Consider the following 19,127-nt stretch of genomic DNA (forward strand, 5'->3'; position numbering starts at 1 on the left):
GCCGTTTTGTTCGATAATCTGTTTCCATCTAGACGGCAACTTCATAATACCTCCCTCGTAGAAGCCCCCCTCCTTATTTGCGAAGAACTCGGACAGCCACTTTTCACAAGCCTCTTTTGAGTTCAACTTTACACCACCAAGGGCATTCGCCATGGACAGGAACAGGTGGTAATCACTTGGCGCTATGTCCGGGCTATATGGTGGATGCGATAAAACCTCCCATCCGAGCTCCCTTAGCTTCTGACGAGTCATCAACGAAGTGTGTGGTCTGGCGTTGTCCTGGTGGAACACTACACCCTTCCTGTTGGCCAATTCTGGACGCTTCTGGTCGATCGCCTGCTTCAAGCGGTCCAGTTGTTCGCAGTAGATGGTAGAACTAAGCGTCTGGCCATATGGGAGCAGCTCATAGTGGATGATTCCTTTCCAATCCCACCAAACACACAGCAAAACCTTCCTGGCCGTCAACCCCGGCTTGGCCACTGTTTGGGACGATTCACCGGCCTTCGACCACGACCGTTTTCGCTTGATATTGTCGTATGTGATCCATTTTTCGTCGCCAGTCACCATCCGCTTCAAGAATGGGTCGAGTTCGTTCCGTTTCAGCAGCATATCGCAGTCGTTGATTCGGTCCAGAAGATTTTTTTTTTGCGTACTCGCGAAATTCAAAAGACAAAAATGCGGAAGGGAGATATTTGACAACCTATTATATGTTTTGTAAGCAAATTGTGAATTTGTAAAGTATTAATTTGAAAAATGTGTTTGAATATTTCTATGCCTATCTATATGAAATCAATCATGAAATCGTATTCACAATATACCAAAGCAGTAACGGCTTTACTAAGAGGTTCTGAAAACCTTCTTTCGATTCTTATAGTGCATTGCGAAAACAAATTTGTATATACGTGTATTTTGGTATTTGACTGATCAGCAGTTAAATCAAAGGCTAATATAAAACTGTTTGCATAAAACATTTCCTTGGTAATTTGAAGACTTCGAAGAGTTCGAGTAGTCAAATTCCAGAGCTTTCGACGGAACTTTAACCATTAACCATTAGATTAAAGCGTTTCATTTTAAAATGGTCAAAATTAAATGAATCTAGTCCTCTGTTGCCTGAGTATAAGCGGTTTTTAATCAATAGAGAAAATAATTAAAAGGAAAAAGAACCGAGTGGAGCGGTTTAGACTGCAGCCACAACTCATAGATATCTGTAAATGATATGCTTAAGTAATGAAACACAATAATATAATTTTAAATTCAATTCGTTTTTGTTTATTTACATTTCCGTATTTTTTGTAATGTACAAATGTATACAATATTTTTGTATTATTGAGTATTAGTGAAGTTACTGCTAATTATATTATCTTTATTATAATGACCGTGGTCTAAAGTGTTATCTGGTAAAATATATCTCTTATCATCCTTATAGTTGAAAATAATTTTATTTACAATTTCTGTGTAAAGAATGTGAGACCTACACGAATTACTTGCTGTGACCCTAAAATGTCTTTTTATACCTAATATACATTTTATACATTCGATATAATCTACATGATTCAGCTTCTTAATAACAGATTTTCTGATATATATGGGTTTATCAAACATAATTTTGTAAGGTGTTGACTCAATTGCTTCCAAATCTGAGTCAAATGTTTCGAAGCTATAAACATAATTTTGTCTATAATTTTGTCTATATTGATAATTGTTGTTTTCCCGTAAACAGCATTAAACAAATTTTTTTCAAAATCGTTTTCAGCCAATGTTCTCTGATTTGTATTTAAGTCAATATATGGCTTCAGCCAGCATGATTGCGTAAAAGACAGAACTCTGTGTACTTTTATTCCAATTAGACCATGTTCTAAGCAAAGGTTAAGCTGTTTAAAATAAATTAAGGCACTTTAATTGGTTAAATCAGCAATAAGCTTTGTTTGCTTGCCTCCGGGTGGAATTTTATTTGTTCCATTATTATTCAATTATGTAAATCATGTCTATCGGCAGGATACTCAACTTCTATATACCCTATATGATATGATATATTTTTATAGTCGAATGACGCAACTTCATCTTTATCCAAAAAGTGAAACCCTGAGAGGGGTAAGGGCTGACTCATGCGCGGTTGCGGGCGTTAGAGTCGGTGTGGCAAAAAGTTTTTTAGAAAGTCTATAGAAATTTACAAGATATATAAAAAAGTAAAAAAATGTCCCAAGATTTTTCAAAAGTATAGGCGTGACAGTTTTAGGCGGTTTGCGGGCGCTGGAGGTGGCGTGCCAAAAAGTTGTATGGCAAATCTATAGAAATTTACAAAATATATTTAAAAATGAAAAAATATCACATTTTTTAAAATTGTGGGTGTGTATTTTTTTTGGCTGTTTGTGGGCGTAGGAGTGGGCGTGGCCACATTTGGTTTTTTGTTTTGATCGAAGTTATTTAAATATGTTTTTAATATTTGCGATAGAAATGCGCTGAGTGCATTAAGTCACCCGAACTGCTCTTTTTAAAAAATTATACGTATAACCATCACTTATTAGTTCGAAATTAACATGAACTTGAATATAGCATCCCATGATATGGCGCAGTTACATACTTTCTGAGCGAAATTATAGCCATCGATACTAAAATTTTTTTTACTAAGAGATTTATAAAAACTATCAATTCTTGGAATCTGGGTAATATTAAACTTTTCAAAACTATCTAAATAGTCGTACGGAAAAAACCCCATCCTCCTCATTTGCTTAAATATTTCTCCCTGAAATTTCGTACATAGAATTTTAAAATCTCTATCCTCCTTTTAGGTTGATAGTTTTTTAAACTTGAGTTTAAAAATCTGACTGAATTTATTTATATATATATATAGTGACATATCCTCAAGTCCCTTAGACTTAAGCATATGCCTACCGAGCATATACACAGTATATCCAATACACCCCACACTACCCATTATGTACCCAAGCAATAGCAGATAAGAATACGAATCAGACTGTAATACGAATACAGGATGTTGTTGAAACAAATCACCCACTGGTAGACTAAACATTCTTTGCCTAAACCCCAAATAATTGTCGCGTTCCCACGTTCAAAGTTCGGACTCGCAAACTCAAAAACAAAAGTTTTAAATTTCATATAAACAAAATCTTAACAATCTAAGAGCACTTCTATCCAAGAGCGAATGCATTTGAATCCAAGGGAAATGCAGATAACTCCAAAGCGCTCTCTCTAATCCTAAAATTCAAAGTCCATATTTGAAAAGCTCGAACCCTAGGCTTGAATGTCAATCAATCTAGATCAATAAGTAGAGTTCAGTTTGAGGCTTAAATTAAGAAGGTCGGTGTTCTCCAAAAATAAATTGTTGTAATTATTCAGTTAATAAAAATTATATTGTTTTGACTTATGGAAATTACCAACATATATATAGTGACATACCCATAAGTCCCTTAGACTTTAGCACATGCTTACTTATTTAAACACACAACAAGCATACCCAATACTACCCTATACCTCACAATTGTAAATCAGCATACCCCATATTACCCTTTATGCACTCAGCCCCTAGATAAGAATAAAACTGTCACCAGAATCCCAGAACCAAGGCCAAGCGGAAAAACCCCAAGTAATACGAATACAGGATGTTATTTAAACAAATCACCCACTGGTAGACTAAACATTCTTTGCCTAATTGTCACGTTCCCACATTCAAAGTTCGGACTCGCAAACTCGAAAACAAAAGTTTTAAATTTCAAATAAACAAAATCTTAAGAATCTAAGAGCACTTGTATCCAAGAGCGAACGCACTTGAATCCAAGAGAAATGCAGATAACTCCAAAGCTCTTTCCCCAATCCAAAGTCTATATTTGAAAAGCTCGAACCCGAGGCTTGAACGTTAATCAATCTAGATCAATAAGATGAGTTCAGTTTGAGACCTAATACTAATCGGTCGGTGTTCTTCAATAAAACCTTTGTAATATTTCGGTCAAATAATAATATATTTTTTTGACATACGGATGTTATGAACGTGTAAATGGCGCAGCCGGTAGGATCATCGTTAAATATGAAGTCCTTTAGTACGGTACTGGTCATTTACATGATATGCTGATAACCTGACATGATAACCTGACCAGCGAATTAAAACAGTGATTTCAAAATTAAATGGATCCGCAAAAGAATCTACGTGCGTGTAGATTTCATAATAAAAAATCCCGTGTGGTCAGATAAACTCTGCAAACTAATCAAAAATCCCGTGCTGTCAGAATCAAAATTCTATAAAAAATTTTCTGTGGGTATAAATAAACCAAAACACAAACATTCTGTGCATAAAAAAAAAAAAAAAAAACTCTCCGAAAACCACCTGAATCAACTATTGGGCCAGATCAAAGAACTACACTACTACGATGGGACACCTGGCAAACTATCTGGATTTGTTAACCAGGTCGAGCAACTACTAAACCTATATCCCACCCAAGATGCCAGGCAGGCACACGTAATATATGGGGCAGTAAAACGCCTGATCACGGATTCAGCACTGGAAGTCGTAATTCAAGCAAGAGCAACAACATGGATGGAGATCAAAACAACACTGGCAACATCATTCAAGGACCATAGACCATATGTCACCTTAGTGAGGCAATTGGAAGAAACAACATACCCTGGTAGCATAAGTAAGTTCATAGAAAAATTAGAATTACAATACTGGAACATTTTTGACAAATTAGAATTAGAAAATGACCCCATAGATAAGGTAAACTACACTGAAATGTTAAAGAGAGCAATTAAAACCACTATAGATCCAAAATTGCCAGATAGAATGTACATGTCATTAGCGCGGAAAGACATTGATACTATTGCTAAATTAAAACAAGCCACGATGGAGCTAGGTTTATACGAAGGTAACCCCGAAAATCAATATGTTAATAAATTAGACAGGCATAAGCAGAAGAATACAGGAAATATGAATCAAAGATACTTTAAGAGCAGACATAATAGTTATGGCACTCACTACCCTGTAACAAATCAAAATATAAACATGCAAACCCCAAATCAAGTTATGACCAATCAAAATCAATACATGTCTCGTCCTATACCTCCCGATCAGAGGGGAAATTATTATACTTTTAGAAGGGATTTAAATCAAGGCAGACAAAACAATCCTCTCAATTTTCAACCTTCAACTTCAAACGCGAACAATAATAAGCCGGTAAAAAGACAACGAGAAAGTCAGAGTGGGCAAATGAAAATGGATGTAAATTTTCATCAGACTGCCTAGGAAACTCAAGAAACGCGGGAAAACGAATCAGTCCCCATGTTATAATAAGTTATCATAACAACCATTATAAAGGAATGATCGACACAGGCTCCTCGATCAATATCATAAAAGAAAATTTTGCAAACTTAAAAGAAGAAGAAGAAGATTTGACAGTATACACCATAAAGGGCCAATAAAGTTAAAAAGGAGCATTATAATGAAACCCACTCCAGTATGTCCGTCCGTACAAAAATTCTATGTCCATAATTTTTCCGATAGTTATGATTTCCTGTTAGGTCGAAAATATCTCGAGGAAACAAAAGCGAAAATTGACTACGAAAAAGAAACAGTAACTCTAGGTTCAAGAACCTACAAATTTAGGTACGAAGAAGAAAAAGTCGAAACCGCACCCGCAAAATGCCTTAAGCCCAAGCTTAAACCCAAGCTTAAACAAAAGGAGGAGACCGCATCAACAAAATGCCTCGCTCCAAAAGTAAACATTGACACAATGGACAATGATGAAAGACACTTTGATCCAAAGTCAGTTGACGAAGATATAGTCAACTTCGCGATAAATAACGAATTACGCGAATGTAACGAATACAGACTCGAACATTTAAATGTAGAAGAAGTCGAACGTTTAAAGAAGGTCCTTTATGAATATAGATACATTCAGTACAAAGAAGGAGAAAATTTGACCTTCACAAGTACCATTAAACATGTTATCCAAACTCAACACGAAGATCCAGTTTATCGAAAACCTTATAAATACCCCCAAAGTGTTGACCAAGAAGTCAACAAACAAATTAGTGAAATGATAGAACAAGGTATAATTCGCAAATCGAAGTCGCCTTATTGTTCTCCCATTTGGGTGGTCCCTAAGAAGGCAGACGCCTCTGGGAAACAGAAATTCAGATTAGTAGTGGATTATAGAAATCTCAACGAAATAACTGTCAACGACAAATTCCCCATTCCTAGAATGGATGAGATATTGGATAAACTCGGACGATGCCAATATTTTACAACGATTGATCTAGCCAAAGGTTTTCACCAAATTCAAATGGATAAGAATTCCATCGCGAAAACCGCCTTTTTAACCAAACACGGGCACTACGAATATACACGCATGCCCTTTGGTTTGAAAAATGCCCCTGCAACTTTTCAGAGATGTATGAACAATCTTCTGGAAGATTTGATCTACAAGGACTGCCTAGTATACCTAGACGATATTACAATTTACTCCACTTCATTGGAGGAACACATTCTATCTCTAAGGAAAGTCTTTGGAAAACTCAGGGATGCTAACTTAAAATTACAGCTAGACAAATGTGAGTTCATGAGGAAGGAAATCGAATTCCTGGGACATATTGTAACCACAAACGGCATCAAACCTAATCCAAACAAAACTAATGCAATCACAAATTTTCCATTACCTAAGACACCAAAACAAATAAAATCATTTTTGGGACTATGTGTGTTCTATCGCAAGTTCATCCCTAACTTTGCCAAGGTAGTTAAACCTATGACCCTTAAACTAAAGAAAGGTGCAGTAATCGACACTAAAAATAAAGACTACATTGAACCATTCGAAAGGCTAAAAGTTCTAATAACTTCAGACCCCATACTGATATATCCAGATTTCTCGAAACCATTCTCGCTGACAACCGATGCACGTAATTTAGCTATTGGTGCTGTGCTATCTCAGAATCATAAACCCATCTGTTATGCCAGTAGAACACTAAATGAGCATGAGATTAATTACGCTACAATCGAGAAAGAACTGTTAGCTATCGTCTGGGCAACGAAATATTTCAGGTCATATTTATTCGGTAGACCATTTGAAATATTAAGTGATTATAAGCCTTTAGTATGGCTTAATAATATAAAAGAGCCAAACAGGAAGTTACAAAGATGGAAAATACAATTGAACGAATTCGATTATAAAATAAAATATCTTCCGGGCAAAGAAAATCATGTAGCCGACGCCCTTTCCCGCACAAAAATCGAAGAAGCCATGCTAGGTGAAGTCGCAGATAGCGCAAACGCAACAGTCCACAGCGCGAGTGAAGATAATTTAAATTACATATCAATAACAGAGAGACCACTTATTTATTTTTCTAGACAGTTAGAACTAGAAAAAGGAAATAACGACACGACCAACGTAAACAGAAGGTGTAAACATATCCGTCACTACAAGTTAAAACGGAGTATCCGATATAGAAAGGTTCCATAAAACAGTAAACGAGAAACTAAGAATCATTGGCAGCGAACAAAATATAGAGGATAGATGTACAAAATTTGAAACAATCCTATTCGTTTACAATCATAAAACTAAACATAACACTACCAAAAGAACTCCGGCAGACATATTTTTATATGCAGGAAGCCCAGACTTTAATGTCCAACAAAACAAAATTGACAAAATTAATAAACTTAATGAGAAGAGACATGAGTTCGCAATTAACACGAGATATAGACAAACCCCACTTGTAAAAAGCAAAGTAACCAACCCATTCAAGAAAACAGGACAAATCGAACAATTAGACGAAAAACATTTCGAAGAGACAAATCGCGGTAGGAAAATCGTACACTATAAGTCAAAATTCAAAAAGCAGAAGAAAATTAATAATAGTAAATACGATAATTCCAGACAACCCGAAGAGAGTTAAGCGATGCCATATACTTCCCATATTACTTATTTGTATGATACCCTTTATCACCATGGTCCAATCCAGTAATATAGAAGTAAACCCACTCAATGCCAAGAATGGATACCTTATATTCCAAACAGGAACAATAGAAATTCCGATATGTTACGAATACCATTACTTAAGCATAAACATAACGAAGACAATGCTAAAGTTTGAGAACCTAGTAGAAGAGGCAAACTTTTTTCCAAATGTACCCCATATTCAATATCTAGTTGAGAAATTAAAACGGGTAATCAATGGATTAAGAATTATTAAACGAAGTAAAAGAGGCCTTTTAAATGTAGTAGGAACAGCGTATAAATATTTATTTGGCACCTTAGACCAGAACGATAGGGATGAGTTGGAAGGAAAAATCAATAACCTTTCAGAAAATTCCGTGAAAACCCATGACTTAAACATGGTTATAGACGTAATCAACAGCGGAATAGACATTATTAACAAGCTCAGAGTAGAGAAAGAACCAACAGATCGCGATATTAATATTCAATTTACAACAATTTACAGAATATATAGAAGATATCGAATTAGGAATGCAGCTAACTAGGTTAGGAATCTTTAACCCGAAACTATTAAAACATGATTACTTGAAACAATTAAACTCAGAAAAAATGTTAAAAATAAAAACATCAACTTGGCTTAAAACAGATACAAACGAAATTTTAATTATTTCTCATGTTCCAAATGAAGTCTCAAAAGTTCCAATCTTTCAAATAGTCCCGTACCCAGATGAACATAATAATATTCTAACTGAGCAAATATTCGATAAGTTCTATATTTTCAATAATAAAGTATACCATAAGGATACAGAGTTAGTAATATATGACAAATGCATAGTTGGACTAATCAAACAAGAAGAAACTCAGTGTAAATACACTAAGACTCATAAAAATTTTCAGATCAATTACGTAGAACCAAATATACTAATTACATGGAATCTACCAGAAACAACTATCAATCAAGATTGCACTAACAACAAAATTGTAATATCAGGAAATAATATTGTAAAGATTAAAAATTGTACAATCCAAATTGATGAACTCATAATTTCAAACAATCTAGCAGATTTCACACAAACAATTTACATTACTAATAATGTTACAAAATTAGAACCTATAGAGTATTTACAAACCAAGGAAATAATAAATTCACATGTAAAATATTACAATGTATTCCAAATAATATGTGTGACAACTTTTGTAATTACAACTATAAGCCTAATTCTGTACTCAACATATAAGTTTAAAAATATACCTAAGAAAATAATGATAAAATATTGTAAAACAAAAGAAGAACATCCGCACTCAGTAACTATTGATAATATTCAATCAGAAAACAATTTAATTCAATCACATAATGTTATGTTATACCCAAAATGTCCAAATTTAGTGACCTGAAGACAGGCCAAATTCAAAGGTTGGGGGAGTGACATATCCATAAGTCCCTTAGACTTAAGCACATGCTTACTTATTTAAACACACAACAAGCATACCCAATACTACCCTATACCTCACAATTGTAAGTCAGCATACCCCATATTACCCTTTATGCACTCAGCCCCTAGATAAGAATAAAATTGTCACCAGAATCCCAGAACCAAGGCCAAGCGGAAAAACCCCAAGTAATACGAATACAGGATGTTATTTAAACAAATCACCCACTGGTAGACTAAACATTCTTTGCCTAATTGTCACGTTCAAAGTTCGGACTCGCAAAAGTTTTAAATTTCAAATAAACAAAATCTTAAGAATCTAAGAGCACTTGTATCCAAGAGCGAACGCACTTGAATCCAAGAGAAATGCAGATAACTCCAAAGCTCTCTCCCCAATCCAAAGTCCATATTTGAAAAGCTCGAACCCGAGGCTTGAACGTTAATCAATCTAGATCAATAAGTTGAGTTCAGTTTGATACCTAATACTAATCGGTCGGTGTTCTTCAATAAAACCTTTGTAATATTTCGGTCAAATAAAAATATATTTTTTTGACATACGGATGTTATGAACGTGTAATTATATATATTTTATTGTAGCATTGATTTTAATTGTCTTCTGCAAATTATCAACAAATCATCACCGGACCAGCCAAATTTTATTTTTAATTTTTCATTTAATTGTTATTTTCATTTGACTTATTATTTAAATTATGCATAGGATTTAAATGTAACCATACAAATACATATTCGATCAAATCGCAAGTGGAGTCGCGTGCGTACCTTTTATAAAAGGAATCCGCTATTTCCTTTTGCTTGTACATGTCGCTTTTACCTACATAAGTTGTCCATGCTGTCACAAACATAAGGTTTCTTACGATACCTAGCAGTCCTTTAGTAATTAAAAGGTGATGAATTTGCTTGCAATCATCTTTAATTTTTTCGCGTTGATTAAGCATATTCATCGAATTAAATTACTAGGAGAGAGCACGCGAGACAGTCGGTGAGGGCGTCGGTTGTGCAGCCGAAGCATTGGCTCCGCTGGGTAGTCGATGATTTTGGGATGTTTTCAGTAGCTATGAATTGTGGAAGTGCAGGGTGGCTTTTGAAAAAAAATTCGGGAGAGCGAGCTCTGGACCAAGCACAAAAAATCGTGTACAAAAAAATCGTGTGTGGACCTTGTTATTCTAATGTCTTTTATGTCTGCCAAAATTATTAACTTCAGTACTCGGAGAGATATTTTGTTTGTATTTTATTTGTTTGCTTATACATATATAGGCATATATTATTTTATATTATGATACATATATATATATACATATATATATATATTTATTATATTATTTTATGATACAACGAATTGTGCGCATTGCACCGTCCCTTATATTTTTTTTAGTTTGTAACTCCAGAAGAGCGAAAGATATTTCGTTTGGCTTTTCTAATATAAGGAAAAAACAACTGATTTCGTGATAGTGATCGAATATTAAATTCTTTTACAAAAGATAACAATAATAACAAGAGAGAATGCTATAATCGAGTTCCCCGACTATTGTCGACTATCGCGCGAGCGAGAAATTTCAACATTTTCTGGAATATCGGTAGAAATTGGGAAAAAAAATATTAAAATAAAAAAAAACTTAAAAGTTTGTTTAAAAGTGTGGGCGTGAGAGCTTTGTGCAGTTTGTGGGCGTTAGAGTGGGAGTGGCAAAAAGCATTTTGGCAAATCTATAGAAATTTTCAAGAAAATCAAAAAAAAAATCTCAACATTTTTCAAAAGTGTGGGTGTGACAGTTTTATGCGGTTTGTCGGTTATTGATCCCGATCAAGAATATATATACTTTATATTGTTGGAAACGCTTCCTTCTGCCTGTTAGGTAGTTTTCAACGAATCTTTATCGAGTAACGAGTATAATAATAAAACAATTTAGCAACCACCTTGTGAGCCATTATTGTGGAGATCATATAATAGCAAGCGAAATAAATACGGCTCGTTGATACGTGCCGAGCGACTTGCCGCGACGCTAGCTAATCCTCGCTCTAAGTCTACGGAAAAATGGGGGCAGAACCAGCGCGTGCTCGGTCAGCTGAATAAACGTAATTTTATTAATTCTTGGCCAGAAAGTCTATAATTTTGATAGTTTCCACCAACGGCGCAGTCTTTAACAGCCGCATTATTGAACGTTGTGAATGTTTTTGTTTTATCAACTTTTTATCGGTATGCTAACAGGATTCGAGCTATGTTCAAGAACTTCACCACCGCAATGTGTTCCCATTTGTATATCTTCATCTCCCTTGCATCTCCTTTAGATGAGTAATGGGTATATAGCGCTTTTTTATTGGTTTAACCAAAGATATTAATTATAATATTGTTATTGGGTTATTGGGTAGATGGGTAACGCCATACGATTTTCTTGCACACTATTTTTTTGTGCTGGCTTTAGGCTCTCTCGAATTTTTGTTCAATAGCCAGACAGAGTGCGTTATTTGTATGTATATATGTATTTGTATTTATTTTATATGTAAATATTAATTTTAAATATGCATTTTTTTCATAAAATTTATATATTTTTTTTAAGTGTATGTATTTATTAAAGTAACATAATAATTTAGTGTTATGTGCATAAAATTGATATTTTAAACAAATTTATAATAGGTTTACCTTTTAAGCATTGCAAGTGAACTGCGATAGCTGAGACAAAAAAATGAAATCTAAAATAAGCTTTCTATTTCATAAATAAAAAAATGAGTTCAATGTTAAAATATATTTAAATAATTAACCACTGAAATTAAATATATTTATATAGTAAACAAAATATAATATATTTAATAAAAAAAGAAGGAAAATATATCGAAAGCAATAGTTATAAAACTAGTTCAGTTAGGGAACATGGAAATTCATTTATGTTTAACATTTAAATACTTCGGGTCGACTCGAAGGTCACACCTACCAGCTTAAAAGCAGCGAGGGTCTTTAAGGTTATCCTCGAACCTGAAACCAAACACTTAAAAATATACGAGACTCATCCAATCTACAAGCTACAGTTTCTTCTGCATCTTAAAATCACAGTAGAAGAGCCGCATAAGTACGAACTGCCTTAAAAACTGGACAGCTGCCCTCAGCCCAAGAACCAAGAACCAAAATCATCAGAAAAAAATGAAATGGAATGACAATAGATGCCATGATGTACACCCTGCAAAAAAGCATGTTGGAGTTTATGAGAACCACCATGCAAGACATGATGAGAAAACAAAACATCCAAATACAAATGCTTGTATCCAACAGTCCAAATAAATAATGGCTTTTAACGTATAACTATGTGGAACGCTAATGGTGTTTCACAACGTACACTTGAACTAACTCAATTCCCATTCGAAAAACACATCGATATCTCGGAAACACACCTTAGAAACAAATACAACTACTTTTTTCAAATCACTTGGAGATCATTTCTTAGCTGCAGGAGACTCAAACGCTGAGCCCACACATTGGCGATCGCGCCTCGTGAACCCAAAAGAAAAGCAGCTATACAACACGTTAATAAAAGCAGACAACAAACTTGACAATGTTTCTCCTGGTAGTCCCACGTACCTCCAGAGCTATCATTAGATCACTCCCCATTTCTCATCCATGTTCTCTACCAAAACGGTAGAAGAAACTGTTAGATTGACGTCTCACAAAACAAACTTGCTCAAGTATAGAAAATATATTAGTTCACACATTGATCTAAGCCCACAACTCAATAGTGAAACCGACATTGACAAATCACCCACAACACTTGAATCCATTCTTGTTGCAGTAGCCCAATCTTCTACTCCTCAAACTAACATAAAAGATCCCTATTCAAAAAAGGCAAATAAAAAAATCGAGGAATTAGTCCATGTAAAGCGACGCATAGTCGGTGAATGGCAAATTTACTGATCCATCTATCCAGCTAAACACATCAGCAGCTAAGAGATGCCAAAAATAAGCTAACCAAAGACCTGAAACAAGAAGAGGAGCATGCCAAACGTCGATACATAAAGAAACTATCAACAACAAGCACAAAGCATTCACTGTGGAGAACTCACCCAACACTTTGTCCACCGACCGTCACCTTGTCGCCAATAAGAAGTTCCAGAGGCGGCTGGACTCGCAGTGATGCAGACAGGGCCAGTACATTTGCCGCTCACCTACAAAAAGTCTTGCAACCAAACCAGGCTACTAACGCATTTACATTACCAAAACCAACAAGAGAAAAACAACCAAGAGAAATTTTAAAACCCATAAATGAGCACATTATCCAAAGAAATCCGCCGGCTGCGACCTCATAACTTAAAAAATGATCATTGAACTGCCTTAATTCGTCATTTGCTATTCAACACCATAACTAGAGTTGGTTACTTCTGAGGCAGATGGAAAAAATCAATCATCATAATGATTTCTAAGCCCAGAAAGGATCCGACATCTGCTTCGTCGTACAGACCCATAAGCTTACTCTCATGTCGCTCAAAGCTTTTCGAAAAATGCCTACTGACCCGACTCAACCCATACCTTAGAGCTCACAACATAATACCACCACATCAATTTGGTTTTCACCACAGGTTAACCGAATAACAACAGAAATAAGAACCGCATTCGAGAACTGACAATACTGCACAGCAGTTTTTGTGGATGTATCCCAAGCATTCGACAGAGTGTGGCTAGACGGACTTATGCACAAGATTAAGCTAAAACTACCCAAATACACGCACAAACTACTCAAGTCATACCTCTACGAAAGGAAGTTTGCAGTGAGAAGCAATGCTGCTATATCCAATGACCATCAAATTGAGTCCCCCAAGGCAGCGTTCTTGGGTCCACTATATACCTCTTATACACAGGTGACCTACCAACAAGCAGAAGTCTGACAATATTTACCTTTGCCAACGACACTGCCATTCTTAGCCGTTCCAGATGCCCGATCCAAGCATCAGTGCTCTTCACCTGGTGGACGCTGCGAAGTGGCTCTCAAATTGGAGAATATAAGTAAAAGAACAAAAAAGCAAGCACGTCACCTTTACTTTAAACAAGCAGGATTGTCCATCACTTTCGCTAAACAACACAGTGATACTGAAAGTACATGAGGTAACATACATGGAAGTACAGCTCGACAGAAGTCTCACTTGGCACATGCATACTGAAGCCAAAAAACCCACTTAAAATTCATAATCAATACTCTGCACTGACAGATCAACGCACACTCCCCGCTAAGTCCGGACCACAAGGTACTACTCTACAACTCTGTACTGAAACCAATTTGGACCTATGGCTCTCAGCTATGGGAAAATTCCTGCAATAGCAACATGGACATCGTCCAACGAGCTCGATCAAAGATCCTCAGGACTATCGCCGGGGAACCGCGGAATGTTTGAACTCCGCCGCAATGACCTACCGCCCAGCAAACAAACTTTTTAGGGACGTCTCATCGAAGGACAGTTTAATATAAACTGTTGACAAAATAAATATATTACATATTATTAATAATAAACATACATATGTAAACGGTATTTAATTCGAGCGGAGATTTTAGCTAACGAATATAAAAAAAAAAAATCTTAAATAGTAGTCACGTCTTCAATTTTTATATAATATTTTGTATAAAACGAAATTTACCAAAACCATAATCAAATTCGTTTCTAAGAACAAAATTGATTACGAACCGAAAATCGTCTTTTACCACAAGTATGCATACATACACATTTCCTTGCATACTGTTTTCACTCACACAAGCAAGTGAATTCTATTTTTAATTTTTGTTATCTTAAAATTTAAGCGAGCGGGGGAAAATCAATTATTTCCGCCGCCAAAAAATTAACAGCATTGTGGAAAACCAATGTATGGCCGTTACGCATCTTGTTATTCTAAGGTCTTTGGTTGGCGTACAACACTGAAGGGGGCTTATACTTTAGTGGGTCGTAAACTGTGTTTAATATATGTATAATTAATTCATTTTTTGAAATCAGGTATTACCAACGAATTTTTTGTTTAATTTTTAGAACAAAGACACGATCTGAATTAGTCAGAGTTTCTGCAGCTGTTATGGGCATCGAGTTCTCATATGCAGCCGAAACAGCATTTGTTTCCCCAACACTTTTAAAAATTGGAGTTGAGCATCAGCATATGACACTGGTATGGGCCTTATCTCCGTTGGTTGGATTTTTTCTATGTCCCATTTTGGGATCTTTATCTGATCGCTGCAAACTGAATGTTGGACGCCGACGACCATTCATACTCCTTTTATCAATTGGTGTTATTTTTGGTAAGTGAAATCTAATATTTTTTAAAAGCAGACATTTCAACAAAAGGTCAACAAATAGTGACAGTCACAGACTTAGAACCATTCCACTCATTTCTCAACATGGATGATCCTATTAGGATGGTCAGGCAATCATATGATAAAGTAACTTAATAATCGTTGCTGACCTCTGTAGAAGGAATTACATAAAACTACACTACACTTTTGCATGCATGTGAATGGGTTCCTACGTCATAAATATACTGATCAGTGAATAATGTGTAGCGGTTTATAAATGTGAGTTTTACAGAAATAGGAATAGGTAAGAAACTTAGTTAGAGCTGTGTCACTAGGCCCGGTACTATGTCTGCTTTACACTCGAGATGTACCGCAAACGGACGGTACCATGTTAGCTACATTCATCTTGTCTTTTTGGCAACGGGTAAAACGGTCAAAGAAACAACTACAGTATGCTCTAAATCGGGTAAATAATTGGACAATGGTTTGGCGAATAGCGCTCAATGAAACCAAATATTTTCATTTAAACTTTACCTATAAGAAACAAGATAATTTTTCCGTGCTTATAAATGCAGTTCAATTCCGTACGCAAAGAAGGCTAAATACCTCTGAAATAATTGATTAAACAACGTTAGTTACCTCCCTTTAGAAGCACAATGGGGCGACCATTGATTCAAATGGTTAAATAAAATGTTTTCTTGTTTAGATATACTCGTACTCACGACCTTTGATTTTCACTCCATGTGACGTGTTACAAAGTTGGTCCCAATTTTACGTTGACATGTAGAGCAGCTGTTGATAAGAACGTGTAACATGATTTATATTAGACACCCTCTCCTAAGCGCACTCATGCCGTTTGATGATACCACTTGTAGACGAAAGTTACGTATTCACGGTGAATAAGAATATATGTTTTCCCATCAGTGGCAGATCGAATTTGAATATATATTATAAAGATTGGTTCGTAGAAGTTAGAAAAACTCATAAATAAGCTTTTTTCCCTTGCGTAGCGCGGTTGACGATAGATTGAAGAAATACTAAAAGAATTGTTTTTAATTGTTTAAGGCGTACTGTACTTATTTGTAATCTCTTATAAACTCTCCTCTTATATTTTCTATCCGACGGATGGAGAGCGTAGTAGGCGTGGAAGCGATTTGGTTTTTGCACGCAATTCAGCCGTCAAGTGGGTTTCAGAAACTAAGCATACATATGTGAATATTTTTTTCTTGAGTAAACATGCCCATTGGCATTCCAGGTAAGAATGTTTTAAGAATAACTGAAAAGACTGTTGAAACAGTCTCAGTAGATACACTACCTTTCTGGCGCTCCAATTTCTGCATACGTTTTCACACATACTACTGTCACTATTTGTCACTATTTTCTTATCGTTTGTCACTGGCCCCGCCGCTTTTGTAGGTCTTTCGCTACTTTACACCCTCTATAGTTAGGCGGGTTCTTCCCATTGCGCTATAATCTCGCTACACATGCTGCCCGGCGCAATTCACACCACGCTGCATTTTAACCGTATGCATCCGTTTAGTTGAATCCATGGCAGCGTTTGCTTTGAGGAATCAGCCTCGTTTTTAACGGTCCACTTTTTTTCAACAATTGTGTGAAACTAATAAAAATTCATGCAAGGTTGTTGTCGTTTAGCGTAACGATTTGGGGTGCGGCAATAATTGTTATTATAAATATTCAATTTTTGTTGTTTTAGTTAAATTTTTTTTTTAAATTATTTTTTTTGTGCCCATTTTAATCCCGTAAAGTAAAACGGTATACTAGATTCGATGAAAAATATGTAACAAGTAGAAGGAAGCGTTTCCGACTATATAAAGTATATATACGGCTATCAAATATCTCCGTCAAATTCCGCCTTTTTGTCTTTTGAATTTCGCGGCTATGTACAAAGCGCTACAGAGCTCGTATCTGGCAATACTATACATAATTTGAAAGGTCTTGACATAACCTACAAAACGACGTTCAACAGTTATAGACGTGTAAACATGGAGTTCACTAACGCCGAAATTCGCGCTATTTTAAAGTTTTCCTTCGTTAAAGGCAAATCCGCTAGAGAAACGTTACGTGAGATTAATGGTGTTTTGGGGGATGGTACTCTATCACTTCGAACCGCGGAGGAATGGTTTCGACGATTCAGAGCCGGTGAAAACGACACCATTGATAAGCCAGCCGGCGGAAGACCTGTGACGACAAATACCGATCAAATCATGGAATACATCGAGTTAGACCGGCATGTGGCATCTCGTGACATCGCCCAGGAGATGGGAGTTAGTCACCAAACCATTTTAAACCATCTGCAGAAGGCTGGAAACAAAAAAAAGCTTGATGTTTGGGTGCCGCATGATTTGACGCAAAAAAACCTTCTGGACCGAATCAATGCCTGTGATATGCTGCTGAAACGGAACGAACTCGACCATGGCCAGATCGACTCGGCTATTGATCCCTTTCGCTTTTTTGCTCTTTATTCAATGCCTTATAAAAAGTGTTACAGTGATCGGATTTAGTTCAAATATGCGCCGTTTTGTTCGATAATCTGCTTCCATCTAGATGGCAACTTCATAATACCTCCCTCGTAGAAGCCCCCCTCCTTATTTGCGAAGAACTCGGACAGCCACTTTTCACAAGCCTCTTTTGAATTCAACTTTACACCACCAAGGGCATTCGCCATGGACAGGAACAGGTGGTAATCACTTGGCGCTATGTCCGGGCTATATGGTGGATGCGATAAAACCTCCCATCCGAGCTCCCGTAGCCTCTGACGAGTCATCAACGAAGTGTGTGGTCTGGCGTTGTCCTGGTGGAACACTACACTCTTCCTGTTGGCCAATTCTGGACGCTTCTGGTCGATCCCCTGCTTCAAGCGGTCCAGTTGTTCGCAGTAGATTGTAGAATTAAGTGTCTGGCCATATGGGAGCAGCTCATAGTGGATGATTCCCTTCCAATCCCACCAAACACACAGCAAAACCTACCTGGCCGTCAATCCCGGCTTGGCCACTGTTTGGAACGATTCACCGGCCTACGACCACGACCGTTTTCGCTTGATATTGTCGTATGTGATCCATTTTTCGTCGCTAGTCACCATCCGCTTCAAGAATGGGTCGAGTTCGTTCCGTTTCAGCAGCATATCACAGGCATTGATTCGGTCCAGAAGGTTTTTTTGCGTCAAATCGGCACCCAAACATCAAGCTTTTTTTTGTTTCCAGCCTTCTGCAGATGGTTTAAAATGGTTTGGTGACTAACTCCCATCTCCTGGGCGATGTCACGAGATGCCACATGCCGGTCTAACTCGATGTATTCCATGATTTGATCGGTATTTGTCGTCACAGGTCTTCCGCCGGCTGGCTTATCCATGGTGTCGTTTTCACCGGCTCTGAATCGTCGAAACCATTCCTCCGCGGTTCGAAGTGATAGAGTACCATCCCCCAAAACACCATTAATCTCACGGAACGTTTCTCTGGCGGATTTGC

The 19,127-nt window shown here is 36.6% G+C and overlaps 1 protein-coding gene across 1 annotated transcript in view; it reads left to right on the forward strand.

Moving 5' to 3' along the window:
• The window catches only part of LOC26527115 (proton-associated sugar transporter A), a 185,678-nt gene that overhangs the window by 80,171 nt on the left and 86,380 nt on the right, over positions 1-19,127 (forward strand). Inside the window, exon 3 of the mRNA XM_026983516.1 lies at positions 15,386-15,648. Coding sequence (XP_026839317.1) covers positions 15,386-15,648 — 263 coding nt within the window. The remainder of the gene's footprint in view (positions 1-15,385; positions 15,649-19,127) is intronic.

The sequence above is a fragment of the Drosophila erecta genome, unplaced genomic scaffold (genome assembly GCF_003286155.1).
Source record: "Drosophila erecta strain 14021-0224.00,06,07 unplaced genomic scaffold, DereRS2 tig00000305-arrow-arrow-pilon, whole genome shotgun sequence".
Lineage (NCBI taxonomy): Eukaryota > Metazoa > Arthropoda > Insecta > Diptera > Drosophilidae > Drosophila > Drosophila erecta.